At 37.4% G+C, this 22,114-nt stretch overlaps 1 protein-coding gene across 7 annotated transcripts in view; it reads right to left on the reverse strand.

The window, feature by feature from the left end:
• Positions 1-654: 654 nt before the first annotated feature.
• LOC100746954 (RING finger protein 44) overlaps positions 655-22,114 on the reverse strand; it is a 36,291-nt gene continuing 14,831 nt past the window's right edge. For 2 of the 7 annotated variants that reach the window (XM_012383892.3, XM_024367204.2), the window contains exons 2-11: positions 10,132-10,304; positions 7,618-8,186; positions 4,361-4,562; positions 4,195-4,282; positions 3,477-3,562; positions 2,799-3,383; positions 2,253-2,450; positions 1,851-2,149; positions 1,195-1,498; positions 655-950 (exon numbers count right to left, since the gene is read on the reverse strand). In XM_012383892.3, the coding sequence (XP_012239315.1) occupies positions 876-950; positions 1,195-1,498; positions 1,851-2,149; positions 2,253-2,450; positions 2,799-3,383; positions 3,477-3,562; positions 4,195-4,282; positions 4,361-4,562; positions 7,618-7,853 (2,073 nt within the window). In that variant the 5' untranslated portion in view covers positions 7,854-8,186; positions 10,132-10,304 and the 3' untranslated portion in view covers positions 655-875. Of the gene's footprint in view, positions 951-1,194; positions 1,499-1,850; positions 2,150-2,252; positions 2,451-2,798; positions 3,384-3,476; positions 3,563-4,194; positions 4,283-4,360; positions 4,563-6,525; positions 6,550-7,617; positions 8,187-10,131; positions 10,305-22,114 lie in introns of those variants that run through there. The other 5 variants (XM_003484810.4, XM_012383901.3, XM_033320520.1 and 2 more) reach the window with 3 other exon arrangements.

Consider the following 22,114-nt stretch of genomic DNA (forward strand, 5'->3'; position numbering starts at 1 on the left):
TAATAATAATAATAATAATAATAATAATAATAATAATAATAATAATAATAATAATAATAATAATAATAATAATAATAATAATAATAATAATAATAATAATAATAATAATAATAATAATAATAATAATAGTAGTAGTAGTAGTACTCGTGATAGTAATAAAAACTGGAACGTTAATGGAAAGTAGCGATTATAGTTTTGCGTATTACGTAAGTAATTATGTACAGAATAAACTTCACAATTTGACGAAGTAATAATATGAAAAGGAAAAAACAACAAACGAGCATTAAACACGATTAAACTCGAAGCGCATCGATGAAACAAAACGAATACATTAAGTCAGACTTTAATCTTGACCTGAAATGCTTGATAGCTTTTAACAAATCTCCGAAATTTCCTTCATTGCTTTCAATCTTGATTGATTTGCTCATTACTTGTTATTATACACTCTTTCTTTCTCAAACCTGTCAGACTTGTCTATTCTCGAGAAAAAATAATGGAATAAACGCAGAGACGTTAATTCGCATTGTAAAAATGTTGCATGCTGCAATTTTAAATCGTGTACTTTTATTGCGTGTGTGTGGTCCATTTCTCGACACCAAACACCCTGACAACATACCCTGAATTTTACTATGTTTTTTTTATCCCCCTTATATTTTTTTTTTGTTTTCCGTGTTTCATTCATTCCCAATCCTCTCCTCTTCGCAAAATCGAGGTGATGAACCGTGACATACTAACGACTCGGTCAGAGAAAAGGCGAGAAATGCTTGTCAACAGAAATTTGCACAAACCAGCAACGTGATCGCTGGAAGCTCTGTGCTGAGTAGCGTCCCTGAGATCCGTGACAGTTGGCGCTAGTGTACTTGAGCGGCTTGGCGTCAGTCGCTACCGGTCCCGCTGTTTCCAAAGTATTCTCCGGCATCCCCGCGACATATTGGACACGTTCGATTTGACTGTAATTAAAAAATTAATAAATTATGGTCATTAATTGAAATTTAATTTAGGCAAGTCTCAAGCCTCAAATAATATTCTTAGTTTATAGATGATTATATAATAATTAATTTCAGGAAGCTCTTCAACTGTTAGTTTAGTATGTAATAGAACGAATTGACGATCCACCACAAAAGTATCAGCCTCGATGTATATAGTGGATCGCTAATGGTCTATATAGAATCGTATTATTCTCAATAAACTTACTTTAAGCCACTTGTCGATGCATTTAGAATGGAATTCGTGCGAGCACGGTAGAACACGCAGTGACTGCAGAGCTTCAAAGTCGCACATGCAGACCACGCAGTTGGTTTGGTCTCCTTGGTGTGTTTCCGCGTTGAATTTATACGAGGGTAACTGCTCCACTTCAGCCCGAGTCAGTCCTCGTGGCTTAGCCTCTCCTAGTCTCTCTGCCAAAGAGAGCAGTGCTTCGTAATTTTCGGTCGCTGAGTCCGGTGAGGATAGTTCCGCCTGACTGTACGGAGATAATGGTGGATTGCTGAGCATTGCACTGTAAATTGCAAAATTTTGTAAATTAAACGAACTCGTCATAAATGAGATTGAATCATGACTATTCATAGTAGATTTTTTACAAATCTTATAATAATTCTTTTCTATTTGTTTAGTCCATATTTTTTATTAATATCAATAGAATGTAGGTGTACATTCATATTTTTGCGATTGCAACTAAAAAAATGGGACCCAAGAGCATTATACCTTGGATGTATATATATAAAACTAAAGGTCATTTAGCATTAACGAAGTACAACGGGGATTTTTTTCACTCATAGACATGAAGATGTCTATGTATTTCCTTGGGCAGCACCGATTGGTATCAATAGTAACGACAAAGTGATACTTACAAGAAGTGTAACAGGAATCCTGAATAAGTAGCCGGTGCTATCGGAGGCGTACCTCTCCATCTACTCGACCTTGGTCGTCTGAGCGTGTGAACGTTGGACGGTGTGCGCCGAGTTCTGGTTTGAATCATTTCCAATTGACTGTTCCTCGTTTCTGATAAGAATATAGGAGTAGGAGTAGGAGTGGTAACTTGAGTTAGAGCTGGCGGTGAATACGAGTGTGGTAATGGTAATGGGGCACCGGCTGTAGCTCCCACTCTATGATGATGATGGGACTCTATTAACTCTAATTCAACTTCTCGCTGTAACAAAGAAAAAATGAAGAACGTTAGATAAATGTTTTCTCTTAGTAATGATAAAATATCCTGTATACTATAATAATTTGTCTTAACTGGTGAATCGTACCTGTTGGGAAAGTTGATGGTGCGCAGTGTAATGAGTAGTATGGACGGGTGGAGGAGGCGCGTGAGCGTGATGAAGAGCCGCTACAGGACCTCCGGTTGGTGTTGGGTATCCTCTGGATGCAGCGCCAACTATTGTACCGACCAGGCCTGGGTGGGTCGGATGAGCCGCTGAATAGTGACTATGATGATGGTGGGTAACCTGGGGAAATATAAATTTATCTATTATAATATTCTAAGTATCTCAAACTCTTTTAGGAATTTATTTAATTAATTAATTAATTAATTAATTAAAATTTAAATTAAATGTTTAGATTTATATATAATATGTATATATATATAATTACTCAAATTTTATATACATATAAATTTAGTATCTTAACTAGAAATACCATAAAAAGTAAAATTTTTTAAACGCAACAAAATTTACGTTATAAGATCATACAGAAGGAATATGATGTCATATTTATAGAGGATTAGTTCTTGAATTTGTTCAAGATTATTGACTATTATAAAATTAGTTGCGATATTGATTTTATAAAACATTTACCTGACACGAATGTGCGAACGCGTGTGCTCCGGTCGGTGTGTATATGCCGTGCAGCTGGCATGGGATCCTGTAACCTGTCGCCTGAGGATGCCAGAGTGGTTCCCCGCTAACGGCAACCCCCAAACCGGAAACACCGACTTGCCCGACGTCCATGACCACAGGGCCGTTTGCTCCTTGCGCGGGATGGTGTCCCGTACCAGGTGGATGATGGGGATGCGTCTGATGCGCGTTATGCATATTATGATGCGAATTATGTATATTATGGTGCGAAATGTTGTGATGAGAATTATGAATCCCATGGTGGGAGTTATGAATGGGCGGATGAGGGGTATGACCGGGCACGAAAGGGTAAGACAAGCCGAACGAGTCTGTGTATCGTTGATAACGATTTCTGATAGTTGGACTGCCGCGTGTCGACATGTGATTTCGAGGTGATCGCCTCTGGGGCGCCGTTGAGAACTCCCATGGCGGCGGAGTAGTGTGCAATGACGGTGTAGGCGAGGGTGGCGTAGTTTCACGAACTTCTATTCCAGAAACGGCGCCGTTTCGGGATATTCGACGGCGCTTCCTCGAAGGAGATTCACTCTAAAATTATACCGATATCGATCTTGCATTGAAAGTAAAAAATTGTGATGGAACGATCGAACAGAAATTTTGGTAAAGTGCACGGACGTATACCTTTCTACCATCGTCTTGACTAGGCTGTCTGTAATATGGCGGCGATGGCTGGATTTGTACAGGACTCAGAGGCAGTTGGTTTGTCGCTGAAATAAAGATACAAGAAATAACCTCTCATTCACTTTCAGCCATAGGGTCAAAGAAGCTATGTATATGTATACAATGGTCGTACACTAAATCAAAAATCTATAAACAGCACACTACCTAACAGTCAGAAGTAATAAGACACCTACCAGTTACATCTATTAGGAGATTCTAATAAATTTTATTTCATTTAATATTTCGTATCATGCGTAGAATACAGATTTATAATAAATAGATTACGGATGTTTATGCATTTGTGGGAAATTGAAAGGTGTAAAAATGCACAGAACATACATAACATAACAAAATAGTACCCCTTATGACATTTAGTTGTTGAAATTTCACACATACTTCTCCTTAGATTTTATTTCCTTAGTTGCATCATATGAATACGAATTTACATAAACATTCGCAGTTTAATAATAGAATAACTAAGAGATAAAAACATAGAAATTCGATCTGTACTAAATATCAACATGTGTGGCAATATTTACTGGTATTATTAATGTATACATGCATATATGTGTGTATACATTACTTTATATGTGCATACTATCATATATGCATGTATAGTATAGTATAGCATATATAATAATATATGTTTGTACAATGTATCTCGAAAGCCTAAAGATACCTTGAGAACTTCTACGATATTCCATATCGACGCCGCTAGCTCCAAGACCTGGACTCATGTTCAATAATGGACCACGCATTGCGTTCTCCTGCGAGTACATATATCTTTTAAGAAAGAAAACACACAGATACTGACTCGTAGATAGTACAGAAGGAGGGGTACTTACTTGCCCGCAAATGTTAATGTGCAACGGTGGAGAATTGGCCGGTGGGCCCACGGACTCTTGTGGAAAGTGAGCCGGTGGACCTCTTGATTGCGGACTGTGCTGCGGGGGCGGTTTGTACCCCACGCTAGACCCGCCTACGTTCCCGTGATACGAAACTTCCTTGCCGTTTGGCCCGGAAGACGTACCGACGCCAGGACAATCCCTAAATACATAGAAAATTGTTAGCGATCATATTAGAAAGGACGACGAGTGTCGACGTTACCATGAAATCGAGGTGTTTGGCATCACATTGCATAAGACACTGGTGCATAAGATTCTGCAGAACTTTTGGAAACAATATTTTTTGGAAAGTTTCAGAGACTATATCTGTGTAAAATTCTATATCAGATTCAAAATAAATAATAAATAACAATTAATTCGTAATAGATCGGAATTACAATTTATTAGATCTAGATCTTTTCTTAGATTTATTAGATTCAATTTGAAAATTGAAATAGAAAAATTTAAAGATCGTAGCAGAGTTAATACAGATAATGAGGATTATTCAGAACTTATAGTAGTTAACAATTCCAGTAGTTCCACAGAAATTCTTATAGATCGTTTAGAATCATTGAATTACATTACACTGAATTACAAGTACTTTCACCGTAACGTCGATATACGCATAACTTGGAGTTCATTTTTCCTCCTTGAACACGATTTACGTCAACTCTTGATCATTCACGTGTATCGATCTATCGAACAATTAATACGAGTGCTACTGATCGGACGATTCCTTAATATATGACACAATTTGATGTAATAATAAACATGATTTTCTTCTATTGTAGAATATAGAATATTACTATGGTGACGACAACGCACCTGCTGCATCAATCTTAATACTAGAACTATCAGAGTCATCAAAATAACAAATTACAATTCTTTATAGAAATTTCATAAATTTTTCTCGTAGATTTGCAAAGAATTGGATTTGCATTTTTACAGATTTCAATGAGTTTTTATAAATTATAAGAAGCAATATTTGATTTTAAAATATATTCTTTATGTAACTGCCATTTTGATCTTTCGACATATACAAGGTTTATATTTTAGTCAACGGTATCTGTAATGCTAATACGTTTACAGATTTAAAATAAAACAGTGTTCGTTTGACTAGATACGAAACGAGAATAATATTATTGTTAGTAACGCGTAGCTGAATAAATTCCTTATTATGGCGTGTTTACATGAATCGTGTACGATATCCATAAAATAGCGATATGGGACGAATCCATTGTAAAACGTAGTCTTACTTTTACGGAAGCTTCTAGGCGAGATAGTAACAAACAAAAAAAAAAAAAAAAAACACGTGACAACCAAGTACACGCAATACGAAGAAATGAACTGTATATCGTCAATTTGCTGGAAAAGTAATATATTAAAATAATCGTGTCACTTTTCAAACAAGTTGACAATACTTATAATTATTTAAAAAATAGTTGACATTCGGTGGCATGCTAAACAAGATAACCAGTGAAGAGAAGATTTAAACATGATATGTAGAGTACAGAGAAAATAGAGACGAGGAGAATGAAGAAGAAAATAATCATTCAAACAAGAACAAGCATTCGTTATGGCACAGAAAAAGATCATAGTTACATATTCTGTTAACGAATGCTAAAGATTGTTATTGATCTGTATGTACATAATACCCTCAAGGTCGCGTGCTGTATGGTGTCTCATGCAGCTATGAACAGTTTCATCACAAACTCGCGAAATATAAATTTTGCAGGAAAGATATCATATTGAACAAAAATAATTAGCCGCGCGATATATTCTTACGAGTGTATTTAATCGTGCCATATATTTAGTTGTGTGAACATATGTCATGTTTACATATCGTCGATTTACTACAAGAATAACACATAAAAAGACTGTCAATTTCGAGATATTTATAAAATTAACTGAGCAATTATTTAGCTCTTTATTAGAGTACGAGTATCATAATTACGTAAAGATCAATGTGCCAATTTGTAAAAGAAAGCAAATATTCTCATTATTGAGTATTATAATATGTAATTAATAATTTTCTATTTTAAATTTTAAAGTTTACTTCTACTATTTATTAGTGTCACTCTTTTAGCAAGTCGATATGTATTCTTCCTTCTATATTACATACGTACAACATGTGTGTATGTACAGGAGCAGTATCACAAAATCATCTCAATGGAACAAGCTAACATCTGTATTTTTCGCATGCACACGTGTGTTTATGTGTCGCGTGGTTCATAGACTAGAAATACCGTGTTTCCAACTCGCGGAATGTTAATCACAGTAACAAACTCGAAAGACAAGTCCCGAAATTCGATGAAATCGAGAGGAAAAGAAAAACGAAAGTTTCAACGGACTGACGGACACTAAACCGTGCATGTGAAAACGAAAAAGCACCACGATTGCATCTGTAGCGTCGCAACTCGAGGACAACGTTATGCGCGTTTATTATCGTCGATTAGAATGGTCGACTCTTCAATGTCGGTTACTCTGAAAATTAAATACACACTTACTAGGCGTAACGCGTAACTCGAACAGAAAACTTTCGCGACAATCACTCCCTTCCATATCGATCATTCATGTTGGTAAATGCGAAAACCTATCGACGAATGTTCGATTCTCGATCGATCGATAGCGTAACAAAGTGACCTTCTCAAGAATTACACCGATGTATACGTAATTCTCGACGTTACGAACAGTTATGTAACCATATAGGCAAATAAAAAAAGTCTAGCGATAACAAATCGTAACACTTTCGATTACTTCGTAAAGTGTAGTTTCGTATACGAATGGGTTGCGCAGCATCATACAATGCTAACTCTGAAAAGACTCTATCGCATCTTCTCGAGAATTTTTAACTTGGCTGTAGAGTCGACTGTGGAGTCATCAACCCCGCGAAATTTTAAACTGTCTGTACAGAGTAAAGTATAAAATAACTTTAGAATATCGAACTTTTGTTTAGTTTTCTAACATTATGAAATGCCTTATATGTAGTAGATAGTCGCACGAACATGGTACAGAATAAAATAACAATTACGTGTACGAAAATCTAAAGAAAAATATCTTTCACAAAAACCTAAAGAAAAAGCAGAAGAATGTTTGCAAAATATGAAGTTTATGTAGAAACGTAACATGTAAAGAAAAAAAAGAATGATATTGCAAAATTTGTGATATAAGAGAATATGCACAGAAGGTGCACCAGGTTCGTTATTGCAATGATATACCCGTTATGGAAGCGTGGTGGTGGACATTGTCGATACGGGTATTCCTTGTTGCCGGTGTATTGCTGAGGTATCTGGGCGTGTTGAGGGTGCTGATTATGAGGGTGCCATCCACCGCGGGCGTGAGGGGGCGCTGGGGGTCGAGAGTGGGGCCCTGCCGGGGTGCCAGCAGTTACTACGGCCCTATAACGTCCCTGCATGCCCAAGCCGCGATGCTGATGACTCCCAGGGCCGTTCATTCCCTCCCCCTTTGCTCTGTCTCGTTTCGATCCTATTATTCTACCCTTTCGTTCTCTTTCTTCCTTTTCCGTCACTCTTACTTTTCCTTTTTTCTTTTTCTTTTCGTTTTCTCTCTTTCACAACGAGAGCCACACGGTATCGCTCCACCTCTTTTTTTTCTCCCTGCTGGTTTCGTTTTCGTGGTTGAAACGGGAGGACACGACACGGCAAGGCGGAGGAGGTTAACCTCGCCTCGTGATTTTGCCCGACCTCGTACACGTTTCTGGCCCCCTTCAGTTCGAAACGTGCACGCCGCACGTTAACTCCTCCGACTCCGGCTATCGAGAGAGAACCTGGCGAGATATTCGAACGTTACACGGCGAGAAGAGGCTAGATGATCGAGAGGCGATTTCCACCTCGCGCGCCGTTCTTTCGAAATGTCGAGAGAACATCCGAGCTCGCCGCCATGTTCGAGTGTTGCTCGAAACGCCAGAGACGACGCCGCTGATCTCAGGAGCCCCGTACTTTTGTCGCGTCGCGTACTTGTTTTTGAAGAGAAATGCAATTGCGAATTTTTTCTATCTCCTTAATGTTGTAAGCATAACGTAAATATAAATGAGATGTAAGATTATGAAAGAAAGAAAAAAAATATGTCATTTTCGATAGGTAGTGTGAAGACGAACAAGCGGCGACGTGATCTAAATATGTATGATATCGCGGAATGATTTTTGGTCACGTACAAAGTAGTAACAGCCGATAATAAGAACAGAGAATGTGTCTTAGAAACAAACATACCATGCAGTAATACACTGTGATAATTGTATATAAGAATAAAGAAAATGTATAGATATATAATATATATATATATACTAGAGGAATTATTAATTGTTTTACTGAAGCTACATCTGGCGAATCTCGCGGAGTTCGCGACTGAAATAGTTCAATTATAATTAACGATAGAAACACGGCGATTTCTATTTCGAAACATCATCTTTGTTAAACTACGTGCTCGTATTTGTTGGCAAAGTTTGAGTGAACATTCGCATGCTTTTTCCGGGCAACTAGAGCTCTGAGTGGCGACGAGTTCGGATACGTTTCCGGTTGAGAAAAAAAATCTCCCCGCCACCTACTGGTCCAGAATCGAATTTCAGGGGTTCAATGATTCAAGGAAGATAATATTAATTACGTTCCAATGAATTCAAGCAATTCGATATAACACAGCAGTACAGGTTTAAAAGACGCTTTCAAACTTTAATTATTTCAGTTAAGGTTCTGAACTGTTAACTTTCGATTCTGGTCCAGATTGCGTCATTTAATATCTATGTAACAAAGCTAAAAATAATTTTATGTCTTTCTTATGCTTAGTTTAATCTTTGTTACTGTTTTGTGTGTTCAATTTCTTTCTTTACAAAAACCACGATCTCGTTGATCTTAATTTCTCTCTTATTTTTTTAAACTTTCATTTTACTCGTTTACTTGTTTAATTTTTTTCTTTTTTTTTGTGAAAGAATAATACTGCCATTGATGTTTGTTTCTCTCGCTCGTCGTTAGCAAACGTTCACGCTCTCGTCATCGTGCTCGCGTATCCCGTCATGAAAAGGAGCGAATCGCGGTTTGCGTTTGCAACGTATGCAAATCACGCTTAATAATTCCGTAGGAATATTTATGAAATCACCGTTCGTCGATTTTATTGCTCGTTTATGCACATGTTGACGTCGTCGTCGAAATCCAAGAAAAGAGATAAGAGGGGAAAAAGGGGCAGAGAAAGAAAAAAAAGAATTGCGGGATTCGATGCGAAGATGAAAATTGATAATCATTGAAATTTAAATTATCATTTGTTAACCTCTGTTTGGTCTAGCGATGCACGAGCGACGTTATACTACTAGCTTGATTTTATACAGGGTGTTTCAAAATCTTGGTTCCTTTTTTCACTTGCCATAAGATTACTTTAAGATTATTCCATATTTTTATTAATTTTGCTACTTCGCGAGAAAAAAAGATCGTTGAGTATAATCATTAATTAACTAAACGATAAATGTACTTTGTTCTCAGTAAAACTAGACTCAAATTTTAGTGCATTAATGTCTTCTTTACAAAATCATGCCAAATTAGAAAATACGTCTTTGTTACTAGTAACTAATAAAAAAATAATTTTATACATAAACGAAAAGTGGACAAAATTCAGTTTTGGAGGGGTTAATATATCAATGTAGCGTTAAATTTTGAAACATCCTGTAGATTCGGAGTTCGTTAAAGTTACGACAGGTCCAGATGCGTTAAACGTTGACGATCAACGACCAAGTCATTGCCTCCTTCGAGACCACGACGTCCTCTTCTCTCGTTCTCCTGTCGTTCATCAATTCAATCAGCCTGAGCATACGTTCTGAAGGAAAAAATGTGTTCGTCGAAATCGCTCCTCTTCGATGGGCCGTCGACACGCGAGCCACGTTCTGACGTTCAAGCGTGAAAAGCTACAGGAGCATACGAAACAGACGATGACAAATTCATCAAGCATACAAAGCTACCTACATACTACAATAATTAAGAATCATTAATTAGCTATTTTTTAGTTGTCCATGAAGCAGTGGAAATTTTAAAAAAGGAGATTAAATTCATTTGATAAGTAAATACTGGAAGCAGAATAGCGTAAAAGAAGAAGGAGAAGCATTTCATGCAAAGAGCACAGAGGATGCACAATAGTTAACAGACGTGGATTTCTGGTGATAGATACATGATTCTATGATAGCAATGGTACCGATCAATCCATTAAGGAATAAACTGTAAAATAATTTTTAAAAGTTACGCAATATTATTGGGAAATGTATGAATAACTATATATTATACATAGCTTTATCTGCATAATAAAATATTGACATAATTGTGGCTCTTCGGATGTAAAATCTAAAGTAACAATATACCGTTTCAACGACATACGAACAATATATTAGAATTTAAAAAGAAAATAGTTTATGCTTAGATTGGCAATTTTTGTCCATTTATGAGAAATTTGAAGATGGAAGAATGCACATAATATGGAAAAATATACATAATATATCAAGTATTGGGTGAAATTGTAGCATGTTCATTCCCGTTCAAAAGATTCAAGCATGCTACACGATTTAAAAAAAAAAAGAGAGAACAACGAGTTCTTTTAAATAAATACAACATTACCCACTAATGGCTTTTATCTCATAATATTTTCGACGTGTTAATCGTTGCATATATCGTTACAAGAATCATCGAAGTTCGAAAAACTCGAAAAAAACGCGTTTCTTTTCGTCGAAAGAAGATATTTCATGGGATCGAGAGGCAATTTGGGTGGCAGCGTCCTATGACGCTGTCTAGAGGTACCATTTTCTGGTTCCTTTGTGTACCCACGGCACATCGTCGTCATTTTTTTCTTTCGATTTCTCGTCTCCTCGTGAAGAAACCCAGAGAGGAATGAGAGACCCAGGGTCCTGACCACGAAGTCCGAAGAAACGATTAAATGAACCGGAATATCCAGGCCCCGTTGCTTTGGGCCAACCTCTCTCTTTGCTTTTGTGCAGGCCATGGCCCCGCACAACCCAAGCAAAATAAAAATATATGCGTATCCTGGACGACTGGAAATAAGCCTCCGATTGTAGCAAATTTTCGACCTGGGCAAGGATACCATTCCTTCTTCTGGAGTTCTACGTTCTATAAAAAGATTCTCGCCGATGGTAGATGAGATTTTTATGCAAGTCCAACATAACATAGAAATACGCTTTTTTACTGAAAATTCTCATCGTAGTCAAATACACGGGTTTTGCTTCTTGTCTTTCGAAATAAAGTTTCGATACCGTGGTTTTCTGTATCGAAAATTCTCATTTATGGGATTTAAGATTCTCATTGAAGTCGAGATATAGGAGATTTGTTGGAACGATGTTAAGTATGAAATTAAGTATTATCAAGACATTGGGACTGAAGAGGATAGTTTTATTGGACGTGCATCACAGTGGACATGGAGTCTCTTCGCTTTCCTGGGCCTGATGGCACATGTTCTCCTTGCGTTAGCGCTCATGGAACTTCTGTTATACGAGTGGACGGGAAATGTCGCGATAGCTAACGATTACTTGGTTATACGATGGTGGAATTGATGTTCTTGGCATGGAATTTATGTCAACACTGGCTGGTTAGGTGATGGTAAAGTTTACGCTATACAATATGGCGGTTGAAGTGCATGTAATTCTCGCTCGCGCGTTTTCAATGTTTTTATATCGAGAGAAGAAAATTTAATAGAACGGTTCGTTTTATACGGAGTATATAATTGGATAGATAGTGTTTAAAGAAATTTTTATCATGTCGTCGAAGAAGGACCATATTTCTTAAGAGTTCAAACGAATACCTCAAAGATGGTAATTTCTTTCTTTTTTTTAATAATTTAAAGTTGGAGTATATTATTTGAAAATTTTGTGAAACGTAATTCTGTTTAGACTGATGTTTGTCGAACTTAATATATTTTAAAAATATTTCTGAAATAAAAATTTATGTTACACGTGAAGTAATTTTTTAAATGTAAATTTCGAAAGATCTATAAATAAATTTCCTTGTATTTTTTCGACAGCATAGTAGAATGGACCTTGCAATGGGGTATTTAAAGATATACTACAACTCAAAATAAATATTTAACCGAGGAAGGTAGACGATGCATTAAACTGTAAATAAAAATGAATAATGGAATTATCTGTTGGTCGGGCAGAATTTTTAGTAACAACCGTCGATCTTGGTATCGAGAGAGTAGATGGGTTGCACAAGGGCGCCAGGTGAACGTGCCATATGTCACGCGGGGAGATAAGAGTATCTAATACAAGATAGCGAACAAATACGTTTAATTTTTGTCTGATCTTTTAATTCTTATTAACAACCGAAATTCATGAAATAGTTAATCCAAGAGGAAAACAAAGTAACTCTCCGCTTTAATAACAGCAAATTCAAAATTTTCCTTATGGAGTAACGAAGAATCTTTCAGAAGATAAAGTAGTAAAAAAGGAAAATTTTGCAATTTATATATCCCTTACTAAACCAATATTTAATAACTACAGTTATAAGATCATAAGATAATCGTATATTATTTTACAAGAAAAAAAGCATCTACTCCACGAAATAATTAAAAAAACATTTTCATATTTTGAATCATCCTGTATCGATCATTCGTTCCAAAATTAAAATATTTATTTCATGTTTTACATAAAATTACACAAAAATGTCGTTTTATCGCTATTAAGTAATTATTTATTATTTATTGCGGCAGATATCTTTCTTTTTATCTACTACACTGGCATTTATTCCTTCCTTTAAAGGGATAACGGTGCACGTGCACCGGTGAGCAGTTACTGTAAATGTACCATATGCTGGATATTTACTATGTCTTGGGTGTTGTATATCATTAACAGAGGTAAGGCAATGGGCGAAGTAACGTAACAGGTGCTATTAAACGCTACTTAACGTCTAATACGTCTCTTTGACGCAATAATAAGAACGTCTCGGTGGCTTTGTACCCGGCGATGGCAGAGGTCCATTTTCGTCAGACGAGGAGGGACGGCGCTTATGGTTCGAACAAAGGATGTAACCTTCGACGTTCCAGTACTCGGATGTTGATTCAATTTCAACAAATTTTTTATAGAGATCCTAATTCGGCCTTGCTTCGAAGAGTAATTCCCCTTCATATATCGCAGATTGTAACTTAAAAATCTGCCGATATTTGATTTATTAAAATCGTTAAACTCTTTAAAATTGCCATACGAATTTTTTAAATTACAGTTTACGTTTTTAAACATTCCGATCTTTGATATATGCATTAAATTGCAGTTGAACCGCGGTTGGTTCCCTTAAAATTGGCAATCACAGTTCAAAATTTCCAACGTTAGTGTCTGGTCGCTGAAACCTCGTACACGTACGTTAGTGCTGGTGGATCTGATCGAGAGAGGCCAGAGCTCCTGGTGATGTGGCGATGTGCGCGTCTGCGAGAAACCCGTTTACCTTTAAACTCCTCTCTCGTAGTAGCGACTCTATCGAGACGCGGCCGACGCAAAAACCGTCTGAGACGAGGACGAAGGAATCGCGGCGAGAAACGCGTACACCGTTCCGGACGGCGCGGCGACGTGATCAAAAGCTGGCGTGAACGGGGTCACGATACCCGGACCATCACGATTCCATGGAATTCTAATGGATTTTACCTTTTAATCGACGGTCCGAAGATTTAAGTATTCTTAAAAATTTAGGTTTGTAGGATACACGTAAACGTCGTTTCATATCTTCCTAACACAAATTTTAGGTTTTAATATTTTTCTTTTTTTTATGAAAGGTATAAAAGACGAGATAAAGAAATTTAGGTACTTTGGAAAATTTTATTTCTGCGTTTAATTATCGAATCGGAGGCGTAGACAGTTTTTTAAATTTACTTTTCAAGTTTAGAATACGCACAAATTCTAGGTGATATTTTTTCTACGACAAATTTTACCATTTGATCATCGAATTACAGAGGTTTAGGTATTTTCACGCAACATCTACGAACGTGGGTGTATATATGTACACTGTATGTAGGATACAGTAATTTTCTAATAATTTCTAAACTTCGTCGCGTTTCCTATAAGCGTTGTAATACCTATAAACGTAGGTGTATGTACATCGAAGTCGTCTAGTTTACTGTCAAAACACCTGTTCTTTTCGCGACACGTGTAACAGCATAAAGTGAATCTTCGTCCATTTCGAAAACGGTTGGAAGTTTGAAGGTTACCTCGATATCATATCAAGCGTTAAAAGTGTTATGGCCGATAACTTACAAGCACATTTTTCTTATATTTGGAAATAGGAGACTGTTGTCGTAAGGATTTTCATTTTCCATTTCTTTGAATCGTCCATTTCGAAGCTTCCATATGTCTTTTCTAATTTTGTATCCAATGACGCTATGTTAGGTACTCTTGAGAGGCCTGTCTATTCGAGAACCTAAACTCACAATTTTCTAGGAATTATTCTCCGTTTCAAAATTCTCAACTCGGCGGAACTTTGCCACACATAACCATAATATCCAATAAATGAAAAAAGATTCAAGAAGAAGAAAAAGAAGAAGAAGAATAAAAAGACATCAAAGACCGAAAACTCAAGCCAAACCACCTGTACTAAAAACCGCAAGACTGCAAGAGATTCATTCTCCATTTCATAACTCTCAACTCGATGCATTTTTTTAGCAACCTGGTCGAACCACGACGAGCGGCTGATGCCGGAGCGAGCAAGCCAACCAGTTCCGGGCGAGCAAAGTTGCAACGTAGGAACCAAAGCCTCCCACGATTATATTCTCGACCGAAAACTCCGAGGCTGATGATCAAGGCGGATGGAAGACGTTGGCCAGTGTCGACGAGGGTATGTATAAAGGCTGGAATTTATGCCGCTCGAGAAGACGGCAGCTGCGTTTTCGATTTTTCCACCAGCTGTTGGCACGGTGTCTCACGGGCAGGGCCGTAGACCTTAGTTCGTCCACTCGAATAGCCCTTAAAAAGCCGAAACGTACAAAAGGTGGTCCCTAGGGCGGTGGCAGTACAGGTCGAGACCTTGTTCCCTCTTTTTATCATTCTCCCTCTTCTCTACATATCACCCTCTTTTCTCCTTCTACGTGCTTGGTTCCTGTTCGTTCGTATCGAGAGAAAATGCTTTTGGTGCACCTTCAGGAGTCCTCGAGGAATCAGGGAACTCAACGAGAGAGAGAGAGCAACACCAAGGAGCTTGAGCTGCTCTCTATCGATCCAGGCCGCCTCGTATCACGAAACTGGCTGGCACCCTGGAGAGAGCGACCAAGAGACGAAAGGGAGGGAAGACGAAGCGAACGAACGAACGAGGAATAGAGAGGAAGAGGGATAGAGAAATTTCCACTTCGCTCTCCTCAAAGGATGCACGGGATGGACTCGGTGGATTTTCTGTTTTCTATCGAACTTTCTTTGCGGAGCAATTCTCTTTTCTCGTTATTGTTCCGGCTGATTGTTATTCCAACGTTTTACGTATCGTAATACATTCGATCGTGTATTTTATATATTAGCTGAGGCGTTCTACTCTGAGAAACAGATTGGCAGATCGAAACGTGTAGAGTCATTCTTGATGATTCGTTAAATTTTGTTTTATCGTCGATTGAGCTACGTTATTAACATCTTTGATCGTTTAGTTTCTGATGAATTACACCCATCGCGTGTTCTCTTGTTAAAACCGAAAAATTAAGAAAAAGATAGAGTTTATCGATACCTTCTCGATCATTTTTCCTATGATAAGAACAGAACGAACGTATGGAAAACGCGTATTAATTGGACGTAGCGTAGAGATAACTTTGATCAAGTACACGTGTTGTTCCAAAGAACGTATAGTTAAAGTTTCATTTCGAAAAAAAGTGACATTTGATATGAAGCGATCTAATAGATATAGAGGTGTACAGTTGGTTCGATGCACGGATTTATGGCAACATGGCCGCTATTGATTGAACTGGAAACGATCAGACAACTCTCTCACTCTCACTCACTCTCTCTCTCTCTCTCTCTCTCTCTCTCTCTCTCTCTCTCTCTCTCTCTCTCTCTCTCTCTCTCTCTCTCTCTCTCTCTCTCTCTCTCTCTCTCTCTCTCTCTCTCTCTCTCTCTCTCTCTCTCTCTCTCTCTCTCTCTCTCTCTCTCTCTCTCTCTCTCTCTCTCTCTCTCTCTCTCTCTCTCTCTCTCTCTCTCTCTCTCTCTCTCTCTCTCTCTCTCTCTCTCTCTCTCTCTCTCTCTCTCTCTCTCTCTCTCTCTCTCTCTCTCTCTCTCTCTCTCTCTCTCTCTCTCTCTCTCTCTCTCTCTCTCTCTCTCTCTCTCTCTCTCTCTCTCTCTCTCTCTCTCTCTCTCTCTCTCTCTCTCTCTCTCTCTCTCTCTCTCTCTCTCTCTCTCTCTCTCTCTCTCTCTCTCTCTCTCTCTCTCTCTCTCTCTCTCTCTCTCTCTCTCTCTCTCTCTCTCTCTCTTTGTGGAGTTGATAGTGAATGGACTGGTCGAAAACGAGTTTTATTTCGATGTTGCTTTGCATCTTGTAGGGCCAATGATTTGTTATGTTATTTATTATGTTATGAGAAATTACAAGTACCGGTGGAGGAAAGAGTATTCGGTAACCTAGTCTAGAGTAGTATAGGGTAGTAAATCGGAATTAACTCTTTCATGGTACGATCCACGATTCACGTATATAATTGTCGAAATTTATTACACGTAAAACAACTAAAGGACAAGCGTACAGTTAATAAAGATCGAAGTACATACTTGACCTGCAACCCTTTCACGATATAATAAAAGCAAGAAAATGACGAACGAACGATTTCAAATATAACTGTTTTTTTATCAATAAAATTTCTGCGATTTCTGAAACTATATACAAGAAGACATACATGTACATATATACTTGTAGTATTTTATCAATAATAAATTTCAATTTTTTATATGCAGATTGGATCGTTGATGATATGAACAAAGAGAGACTCAGAGATTTTTATTTTTGGTGAAAAAGGTTTCAAACGCTTGACTCGATGAAAGTTTACGTAATATAGCAGAGACTCGATAGGTATTTTATAAACTCCACACGTATATTTTGTAAGCATAGAACAATAAAAAGAAAGGTAAGCTTGGATATAAATCGAAATGTCAAAAAAATATATTTGCCTATGGCGAATTATTAACAACGTACAATAAGATTCAATATATGTGACATTTATGACATTGTATTACGTTTGCCGATTCCCTCGAGTATCCATCGCTCTTAAATCGTTCGTTCCACCATTCTTTGTTTTATTTCGTTATTTTATACCTGCACGTAAATGAGTCAAGTAGAAAATTGCAAAGCTTCCTAACGACTATAATACCAACGCTATAGAGAAATAATTATAACTTATAAAGTCATTCAAATCGCGTTTTGAGAAACCGAGTAACTCGGTAAACGATAACACTGAAAGTGAAGTCTCTAGAATTTTCTATTTCCGTAAAAAGAAAAAGAAAAAAAAAAGAAAAAGAAAAAGAAAAAGAAAAAAACAATGGAGTTGGTTTCGATGCGTTCGATGAAGTTCTTTCGCTTTCGAACGAAGACAAGACGAACAGATAGCAGAGGCGAACGATTGTGAAGCGGGAACGATCGACCAGCAGCCTTCGAGAAGAAACGAGGATGCGTTAAAATATTCAAGGTCCACTCTGGGTAAAGAACATTCGACTTCTGGAGGATGGTGCGTTTCCTCGCGATGCAAGAGACCTAACGAGCTTCCGGAGAACGAATAACGTTCGTTTCAGTCTGAATAATTTCGACTTTCGATAGAGTTATTTCGATTCTTATTACGTGAAATATTATTATTGTGCATTGGAATCGATCAAACAATGATGCGATGTATTTTCAGTAATATTTTAAGAGTTTTGTCATTTTGTTCAAATATCGCGAATTTTACCGTAACATTATACGAAAGATATATTTTAGAAAAAATAAAAAGAAATTTCTGGATAAAATTAGATTTGGTTAGAAAAATCTGTATGCTTTCAAAGATTAAAATATAATTTAATAAATTGCCGTAATAAATTATCGAAGAGAACTCTTGTGAAGAAAAGATTCGACGTCCTCTGATTAAAAAAAAAAAAAAAGTAGTATGATATATCCTATGAGTGGGATAATCTGATTAGAATGTAATAAAAATGGAGAATAGTGATTTTTCGTGATATTAGAGTTTATCTTTCTCGACGATGGAATTTATAGTTTGGTTTTCTAGTTAACGCGTAAGGTGATTAACGTGCTATTTAGGACACCCTGTATATTTACATTTGGAGCGCACCCAGCATCACGAGTGTGACTCGTTATCACCTCTGGACTGTGTTTTCCACGCGACAAGTGTAACTTGTAAGACACAGGGGGTTAATTTGATACAAGCGCGTACTATGATGCAACCCCTAATAAGAGAGATGCGAAAACCAACTGTACTATGTATCGATAAATAACGAGATCATTGAAATAATCGAGCTTAGAGTATCTAAGCGAGTAACAGCGAAAGCTTACCGGACTGTTCCCTCGACCGTTGTAAAAAGAAGGCGAATTTTTCTTCTTAGCTTTTCTAAAAATATTATATGTATGTACCGTGTGCACACAATACCATATTTCACGACCATAATTCAATAGTAAATGAGATTAAAGAAATCTTATGGAGAAATCTTATACGTAGAAATAATCCTGTAGAAATCTTCAAGAAACTCTTCGAATACATCTTCAGGTTCCAAAAACAGGCCACAATTTGATCGTAATCTTATATCAGAAATATAGTTCAACTTGTACTAAACTTCGAATTTAATTATCACATGGAACATTATGTAATTATAGTTTCATATAAGATATACATTAGTATTAAGCTGTTAATAATTCGATTCATACCGAACCACGAAATATACTTCCATAAATTCAAGCAATTTTGTTATATTAAAACTATGCCAGAGAAATGGACGCGAAAACAAAACACAGTATCCAGTACAGGCGCAAATAAAATTCTTAAAGGATTAACAAACCTTCCTCGGATGGCTCATTTCATTTTCTCACCACGCCACACCAACCTTCTAAAACATCTTATATTCTCACTTCGTACTAAGCTTCTCGAATAAACTCCCTCTTCTTAACCTTCTTCCATTTATTCCGTTAGTTTCTACTCTCAAATAATCCATGTACACATATAAACCGTAAAATGCCTTCCAGAACGATACTAAAAAAAATAAAACAATGCTAAAAAACGACGTATGTTTGGCTGCTTTTTCATCGGAATAATTTCAACGATTCATCAAAATAGTCTCGTTATTATAAATAACGCGCGTTATACATTGAATATTTTAGAGACTTTTGCGTATTGTCCACGTTCTGTATAGTTTCCCCACAAGCACCTAAAGACCCGCACTCCACCGACAGGATTTGATTTTTAAATTTAGGATTGTTCAGCAGATTGGAAGAAAATTTGAATTTGGCTGACACAACTGTATCGAAATTTAATCGACCACCGTTGCTCTGTATTCGGGGCATGTTCGTTCTTCGCTCGAACCTTTTCCTCGTAGATCACGACGACGATCAACGACGCTTTAATTTATGCGTACGTACGTACGGTAACAGGTACCTACGCTTAGCCCTGCTGGACTGGACCTACTGGTTCGAAATAAACAAATGGAATTAAAAGCAACAATCCGGAAACGGGAGCCTGTTCTGCCTCTATCCGTACGGTATTATGCCGTGGCCTTCGTAGTTGTGCATCCGCGTTTGTTTATGCGAGCACAACGATCAGGACCATGGACGAAAAACTGGCGTACACATTCGTACACGCTATGCTGCCCCTGGTCTCTTATTGTTAGTCGATGTTCGCAAACACAGGCAAACCGATGACTAACGAGTCCATATTCGCCTGTTTCGCTTTGAGAAATTAGCCGCATGACTTGTTCGTGCGACTCCAACGACCATGGTTTTATATTTCTGACTTTTTTCGCTTTCCGTTGAATCATCGCGATTCGATTTGTAACTGCTGCGTGCTAGTCGTCGATAATATACGAAAAAGTTTCGAATTTTTGTAGTAGGTTAACGCGAAGGTAATCTTGCTTCGAGAGTAGACAGACGGAAGGTATACAGAACAGGTTGAAGCACGAAATTCTTCGCGAGAAAAGCAAGTAGAAAATGCAGCAGCGCGTCTTTTCTCTTGGCAACTGCCGCTTTTGACATAATGGGGTTTGAAAGCGCGTGGCTGCGCGCCCTATATCACTACATGCCAAAGCCAGTGTGCTACACGCCAGTTTTGAGGTTAATTTTCTCTGCTATGGAAGATTCTACGAGAATACAAAAACCATCTTATCAAAATCTTATCAAAGGCATATTAACCAAACAAATCGAGCCCTACTCGCGTAAATAACAAACATACCCACTGTACGTGTAATATTCTATACGAGGCATAATTCGTCGATATAAAAGCGGTTAACGAACCTCTATTAACCGTGTCACCCATGATCCCAGCCAATTTAGCCAGTAAACTCGTAAAACGCGTGCACGCGCCCGCATATGGCGTCGAGGGCAGGCGTTTGCTGGGCTTAGGAGTATTTTATCCACCGTTTTTCGTCCCCGCGGGTTTTTCTTCGCGAAACCGACGCAAGGCAACAGCGGAGGAGTTCTCAGAGCCGAAGAGAGAGAGAGAGAGCCCGTATGCGTCACCGTGCCCGCATACCGCAGCGGCGAATTACAACCATCCCTCCTCGCCACTACACCTCCTCTAACGTCCCCTGTAATGATGGATATTGTGGCCAGTCCCCGAGGGAACTCGATCTTTCGACGATCCACAATCGTAGCCAGGTAAGGAGGAGAGATTAGAAGAGAGACTTGGAAAACCGCCTCTTCGCATGATGTTTTATAGGGGGATGAGAAAATGGCTAAGCAAAGGTGCGTAGATCTGATCTTTTCTATTTCCTATAAACTCGATACAACCATGAAAATAGTTACACGTATAATCCGAAACTATTGTATCTTATATTAAAATCGAAATAAGACTCTGGTCATCGAGCTGTAACTGTATCAACAAAGACGTCCAAATTACTTAAAAAATCTACTTTTAATCATCTGAAGGGATGGATCGTAGATATTTTATGTCGATAAAATAAACAAAAGTGTATATGCATATATATAAATTTTATAATACATATATATCACAACGTGAAACGGTGGGATAACAGAGAACAGTATTTAAGTATGTACAATGTACCAAATGGGTTTCAAGACCTTTTAGTAGCTTTGAAAAGATTCTTATTGTTGTACGTAGCTCGTACGTTTGAAAGTAAAGAATTAAACAAGGGTGTTTCGTAAGCTCGGAATATAAATGCGAAAGTAATAAATTTAAGGGATAGAGGGATTGGTATTAGGGTGCAATACGGAATATACGTTTATTAGACGGCTATAAAATAGTAGTAAAATTGCTGTTTTTATCTAAAGATTTTAAAATACGTCCTTTTGAACAAATTTTAGATACAATATGGTATAGCTAATAAAAGATTGGAAGTGGCCTGTCTTTCCTCTATGTCTGACGGTGACACTTTAACTATCATAGCGGTACACGTTTTGCAAATTACAATTGTTTGTTTATTTTCTAAAAGATCAAATTACCGATAGAGTTTTATAATACAGTATATTATGTTCTGTATAGTACTGTGAATTTTAAAGATATATATATATATATAATATATATATATAATATATATAATATATATATATATATAATATATATAATATATAT

The sequence above is a fragment of the Bombus impatiens genome, unplaced genomic scaffold (genome assembly GCF_000188095.3).
Source record: "Bombus impatiens unplaced genomic scaffold, BIMP_2.2 scf_0020, whole genome shotgun sequence".
Taxonomy (NCBI): domain Eukaryota; kingdom Metazoa; phylum Arthropoda; class Insecta; order Hymenoptera; family Apidae; genus Bombus; species Bombus impatiens.